Source organism: Aptenodytes forsteri, unplaced genomic scaffold (assembly GCF_000699145.1).
Source record: "Aptenodytes forsteri isolate BGI_AS27 unplaced genomic scaffold, ASM69914v1 Scaffold155, whole genome shotgun sequence".
Taxonomy (NCBI): Eukaryota; Metazoa; Chordata; class Aves; order Sphenisciformes; family Spheniscidae; genus Aptenodytes; species Aptenodytes forsteri.
Genome location: NW_008794446.1, coordinates 1290045 through 1296854, shown reverse-complemented (window position 1 = coordinate 1296854; position 6810 = coordinate 1290045). Strand labels below are relative to the sequence as shown.

Here is a 6810-nt window from a genome sequence, read left to right as displayed (position 1 = left end):
TCCGACACTGGGAAGCGAGCCCTGTCATACTCTCAGTTCCGCTGCGGAATCGCAAGCTGACGTTTGCAGCGTTAATTAAAAATAAAATTCATTTTTGCTTCTCCAGTGACATGCCACGCACCTGTTTGATCCCTCCAAATCGTGGGGAGGTTTGTATTGCTTAGCTCGGAGGGCACTTCTCAAGCTTTTTCTGATTTAACCGTTTTCTAGCTATGGATAGGTCATGCTTTAACCGAATGTAATCTTACTGATTAAAGCTGTTCTAAAATAGTAAAGTTGTGTATTATAACATACGCGAAGAAGAAAGACTCAGCAATTATTTTAGTTATTTACCAACTCATCCGGAGTGGGTTGAGGTAGTTTTTTCTCTAAACCCATGTAGTAGGTTTGTTTTTTGGTTTTGTTTTTTTTTTTTTTAGTAAGACCACGAACTTGGGATGTTTACAGGCTATGTAACCTGCTTCTTTGTAACTGTGTGGAAAGTTAGTGTCTTTTTTATTTTCTAGGAAATGCTGGAAGCACTCAAGGCTCTCTCAACCTTTTTTGTTGAAAACAGTTTGCGCACCCGAAGAAACTTGCGTGGAGACATTGAACGACGAAGCTTAGCCATAAATGAAGAATTTGTCCATATATTCAAGCAAGTTAAAGAGGTAGCATTTTTACAGTATGACTAGCTATCTTGCAAGAGTACTGCTATGTAATTTAAAGTTTAAAAAAAGAAAAAAGGATTAAGAGAGATTTTGACTTCCAGGACAAATATACTTTTACAGTAAAATTGTTTCATCGTTTGTTTCATTTGATGAATATCCTGCGCAGAGAGAGGTGATGTTTCAAACAGATAAAAATCCCAAGTGAACGTTGATCTTTAGAGGTGCATTCTCTCCATTGATTAACAAGGAGCCTGGAGCAACTATGTTCCTTGTAACTTGGGCATCTCATTTTGGTGGGATGAAGCTGGGCCTAGGCATGGCATTTCTGATTTAAAACACAGTTTCTGTTGTTTGAACTTATTTAGGAGCTTGAGAGTATAAACGAAGATGTGCAAGCGATGAGCAGCTGCTGTGAAGATATGTCCAGTCGTTTGAAGGTAATATATAAATAGATGTGCTTTGTATATTTTTCCTTTTGAGGTGGGGATTATTATTATCCTTTTAAAGGATATTATTATCCATTTAAAAGGATAAATAATTATTTTGGAGGATTAACAGCGACACCAAGATGTTTGCATAGTATGCGTATTATGTTACTTTAGGATATTAATACATTTCTTTTTACTTGTTTAGAAAATGTATTGAGGAAGTCATTTTAATTTCTTCCAAATTGCAATTCAGAATGCAGCAATATACTTATTTTGAGAATAGCAATGTGATATCCATTTGTATGTGAGTGGAGAGAAAATATTTTATTAGATTGGATGTGTGTGAGATTAAAGGGTTAGTTACATTTGTGTATTTCCGTTTAAAATCTGTGTGCCTTCTGCATTGACTACATCTGTTGACTTATGTGTTCATATAAATACGTCCAGTATATTTATAAGAAAGTATCTTGTAGTCCAAAGAGGGAGCCAAATCTAGTGTGCCGTCTTCATTCTGTTGGTTTTGTTTCATAATATTGTCTCAGAATGCTGGTATGCAACAAAACCAATTCTGTTTCATATTAATCCTGAATCCATAATATTTTAGGGGGAAAAAAAAAAAGTTGTGTTTTATAATGCATTACTGAATCTGGCTTGGTTTTAGTGTACAAGTTCAATATTCAATACAGTGATGAGTTTAAAAGGTTTATGGATGCTGAAGTGTAGAAGTTTTGCGAAACGAAATCTGTTCTGAATATAGCACATAAGTTATAGTCTGTGAATGAGAATCCTTCACTAAAAAATCCTGTGAAAACAGTTGCTTTTTCCCCTCCTAATGTGTGTGTGTGGGGACATTAGATGTTCCCCTACTTAGATTAATAGGTTTCATATTCATGTATGTCATTCCCATAAGAATGCTTGTAGTTTGATGAACTTGTTCCAGAAAGTGTGAGTACAGTGTTGCCCACTGCCGTACTCACTTTTCAATTTTGGAAGGCAATGGGTAATGCACCTCGGAGGTCTCAGATCTCTTTGAACACTGTTAATGTGGATGTATTCTCTAGTGCAGTTCAGGAACTGTTTGATTAAACTCCTAGATGTGGAAATGAGTCGAGTGTCCATGCAGATTTTTGCTCTTTTCTGTCTTTAGATCATGAAGTGTACCTATCATCTGTGACTTTTTTTTTTCTTTTTCCCAGAGTAGAGCCACCCTGCAGTGATTTCTTTTTCTGTTAAAGTCAGTAGGTAGTTTTGTTCTGTGCCCCACAGGAGGTTTCCTCTAGAGCCCTGTAGAACTTATAACTAGTCTCAATTCAACCCCTGTTTTCTTTGTATGAATGTAAATCAAGTTAATAAGCCCATGAACTAGCACTCAGTTGTCAAATACTCTGGTATTTTATCTGTAATAGGACATGAAGACTTGCAAGCATGTGCTCAAGCTGAATAAGAAGACAAAAATGAACTAAGCAGAGCAAATAGAAGATACAAAGATGAGGATCTATAGCATAAAAGGCAGAAAAGTGTGCTAAGAGAGCAGGGCAGATACAAGATATGAAAGGGACTATATATTGATAAGTCAGAAAGCTTTTTACCTTTTTTATTTTGTAAGTTTATAATACCATCCAATCCAAATAACCAGATACTGTCAGATCTGATTTCAGGACAGTGACTTGATAAATGCAATGGCTGGAAGGGAGAGAAGGAGGCAAGTGCTGGAATGGAATAAAGCGCGGTTGAAGGATAATTAAAGTTTTAATTAGTATACTGAGGTGGGGAGGAAGAGAAAAATATTTCTATTTTGGATCTGCAAGAAACATCAAATATCAAGTTTCTGATTTTTCTGGCATGTCTGACTCTTTTCTGCCAGTTACCTTGTTTTGCTTAGATGTAAGCTCTTACATTATATACCTGCAATAATAACAGTATCTGGCATGTATTTGAATGCATGTAAATAAAACCTGGCTTCCTGATGTATCTAGCTAGATCCAGAAAACCTGCTTTTCCTTCCTTTCTGCTGTCCTACTGTTAGCATTCTTCTTGGCAATTAGTACCTCTGTCCAGAAAGTACTGGAAAGGAAGCAAATTTCTTCTTCTGTCTTCTTGGGTTGTTAAAATCTGCAACCCTGAAGGAAGGGGGGAAAAAAAAAGTCTGGAATTAGTGGATTTCCATACTGAATAGTTCAGGTCCAGTCTTTTGTTGTAATAGTCGTGTTTTGCTAGGCTGAAGCATTGAAAATCAATATTATTAAAAAAAAGTTTAAAATACAAATACATTAAAAATCTAAATATTATTATTTATATAAGATATAAAAAGCTTAAAGGTATCTTAAATTATTTTGGAACTACTAAATGTTCAGTAAATTCTGTTGAGTGTTTATTAAATTTGCATGCTAGTCCATAATAGTTTCCTTTAGAAAAGTCAGCAACTGGCACCTCAGCGGTGCCTGCTGTCTATATTCACGGGACAGCTCAGGCTCTCTCTGATGCCTGAAGTTGTAGCTGGGTGGTTGCAGTCCTTTCACCTTTCAAAGTGTTCCTGTACCTCGACTGCTTTTCCATTGTAACTAATGTAGTGTGACAGGTAGAGAGGCTGAAATGAATCAGTGTGCGTATATACTTGCATTAGACCTCTCACAGGTTTCAAGACTGGCATCTTCATTTTGGCAAACACTGTAATTTAGACGTATTACAGTCTTGAAATCATTCATGCAGAATATCTTTATAGCTCTTTCCCCTTCTTCACTTGCAATGTTATTCCATACTGAATGTGTTTTGATTTTGGGATTTTTTTTTTTTTTTTGTTAAATCTTCTTATTTTTCTGCCCAAAAGATCACTGGTGGTGTCCAGTGGGAAACCAGTAATTCCGGATGTCTTTTATCCTCTTGCTGAGCGATAAGTTTCTGAACTCTTTAACTTCAGTTGCAGCAATCCCTTTAGTCATGCAGCTGCTGTCTGTAGCAGAATTGTTTCTGCATGGATTCCCTTGCATTGTCATCACTGAACATTTAGGGCTGTGATGGACTTCCTAAGTGCATTGCACTTGGTCCTTACCGCCCTGCTTGGACTGTAGAGCTAAACTTGCCTAGACCAGCACAGACAGCTGTATTCGTGTTGTCTAAAATGGCTGGATTGACACTGGTGCTGGGCGGTTCAGCATCCAAAGGAACTTGTTTCATTTTTCATTTTGTAACAGCAAACAATTTACAGTTGATGGACAAACAAAATAATCAGAACCATTCCTAATATTTATATTAATGTTTTTGTATTAAATATAAATTAAAAAATAACCATGTGTGAATATAAATGTACATAAAGATGAAAATATATATGGATAAGGATATTGATTTATTTTTTCATGGCTGAAAATAGGGAGAGTTAACAAATACTTCAAGAAGGCCCTTTGTCTCGAAGAGTACACTCTTTAAACTGCTTATAGTCAGAAAGCTTCAAAAGTATTATACATTTTAAAGGTTGTGTAATACATTTGATATGTTTGTGTTTGTTTCACATACTTAACGATTCTAATTGAATTTTAGGCAGCAAAGGAACAAACCCAGGACTTGATAGTAAAAACCACCAAACTCCAAGCAGAAAAGTATGTATACCACCTTATTTATTTCTTGAAGACATGACAGTACTGATGCAATTTTCTTTTAGATCTGGTTCTGCCACTCTTATTTTTGAGTAATGACTTTGGGGTGTTTTGTATTTGTATTTTGTTTTTAACACTATCTGTGTTTGTAGCTCAATCGGAATAAAAATACTGAACTCAGTTTATTACTAGAGGATACAAAAAGGTAAGAACACGTGTTAGTACTTGTCATAAAAATTGACCTTTTAGGGAAGAGAATCAGTTATAGTGGTAAAGCATGCTGTATATAGATGTGCTTTACCTAATGTTGGTTGATAATGTAAGTTCTATTGTTTTGTAACAGATATGGACCTACTCAGTGTCTCATTAGTATCACAGGCTTCTTGTTGTTAATGCTTCATATCCATTGGAAATCACTCTCTTGTTCAGGGACTGTAGGTAGGAACAGAAAGTTGGATTATAACCTAGTCTGCCATTTAAAACTAACTGTGAAATATGTAAGTGCTGTTTAATGAGCCTAGCACAGACCATTTTTTCCCTTGGTTCTCCGGCCTCTTGTGGAAGAAAAGATTTGTGTTTTGCTCTTTTCAGTATTTTTATTGATGGGAAGGGGATAATAGCCTATGACAGATTCAAGTAATCTTCATCCTTTTTATGGCTAGGGCATCTGTTTTTACAGCTTTAGCCTTTGTCAGTGTAGAAGAATGAATTGCTTTGCTTTATGAGCTTTCTTCTGAAAATTACATACAGTTCACTGGAGATCAGAAATAATTATTTCCAGTGATAAGTTTCTAGGAGAAATTATGACTTGGGATAGCTCTGGGTGCGCTTTCAAAATCAGTAGGCTGATATTGTGGACTTCGGTAGGAAGTGGATTATGTCCTGTGAGAGTCTGAATGTGAGGTTAGAGTGTAATCCGTACATATTTTAAAAGTTGAATGTAGAATAACTGCATAATATACAATACCGGTTGATACAAAATGAAGGATTTGGCAAAGTCACAGTTTAAGTAAGTGAACAGAAGTCAGGTCTTAGAAAATTTGTTATTTTAAATATGAGTATTTAAAGTAGTAGGACAGAGAAGTGGTTCTCTTTTCCATATTCTCAAGAAAGGGAAAGCTGCTTTGATTCCTTGTTTTGAAGCAGAATGGAAGATACCAAGACCAATCCCAAGTGATGTATGTCTAATTGGCCTTAAATTCCATTAAAGGAGATTATGCAGACTGTACATCAGTATTGCTACAATGTAGTCCTTACTGGCACAATAGTTTACTTAAAAGACTTTCTGCTAACTCCTTTAAGAGACAGAACATCCCCCTAGTGTGAGGAAGAAAAAAGGTTTAGGAAGTAACCTGTCCTTCTGAGGGACTGACCTTAGAGTGTACGTGTAGGAAAAAGTTCTCTTTTGAAAGGCTGTTTTGTAAGTATACCATGAAGTAGCCATTAGCAGAAGCCAAACATACTTGTGATCTTACAATATGATGGTTATAGAAGATTCATAGTGCCATTTATTAACAAAGTTAACTTTTTTCCTGGCTAAACTTACGAAAAACTTAAGCAAAAGCTACAATGGGAAGGCTGTTTTGTTCTGTGTGGGACATTTGAGTCATCTTTTCTCTTGACTCATTAAGTGACTCTTCTGAGGCATCGCTTTGGTTTGCATCAGGCACATGAAGAGGCATTGGCTACCAAATGTTAGGGGTTTCTTGAAAAGCTGAAATCTTGCCTGCAGTCAGACAAAATACAGGTCTTAAATTGCTGATTCCTTCAACTTAACAGGTGACATTTCTTAGCCAACAGAGAAGTGAATGGTGAAACTGGGGGGGTGTCCTGGTTTCGGCTGGGATAGAGTTAATTTTCTTCTAGTAGCTGGTACAGTGCTATGGTTTGGATTTAGGATGAGAATAATGTTGATAACACACCGATGTTTTAGTTGTTGCTAAGCAGTGCTTACACTATTCAAAGACTTTTCAGCTTCTCATGCCCTGCCAGTGAGAAGCTGGGAGGGGGCACAGCCAGGACAGCTGACCCAAACTGGCCAAAGGGATATTCCATACCATATGACGTCATGCTCAGTACATAAACTGGGGGGAGTTGACCGGGGGGCAGTGACCGCTGCTCGGGGACTGGCTGGGCATCGGT

The 6810-nt window shown here is 36.8% G+C and overlaps 1 protein-coding gene across 1 annotated transcript in view; it reads left to right on the top strand.

Annotated features, from left to right (window-relative positions):
• The first annotated feature begins 50 nt into the window (after nucleotides 1-50).
• COG6 (component of oligomeric golgi complex 6) overlaps nucleotides 51-6810 on the top strand; it is a 62775-nt gene continuing 56015 nt past the window's right edge. Inside the window, exons 1-4 of the mRNA XM_009290165.2 lie at nucleotides 51-149; nucleotides 507-650; nucleotides 1016-1087; nucleotides 4613-4671. Of these exons, the coding sequence (XP_009288440.1) occupies nucleotides 111-149; nucleotides 507-650; nucleotides 1016-1087; nucleotides 4613-4671 (314 nt within the window). The 5' untranslated portion in view covers nucleotides 51-110. The remainder of the gene's footprint in view (nucleotides 150-506; nucleotides 651-1015; nucleotides 1088-4612; nucleotides 4672-6810) is intronic.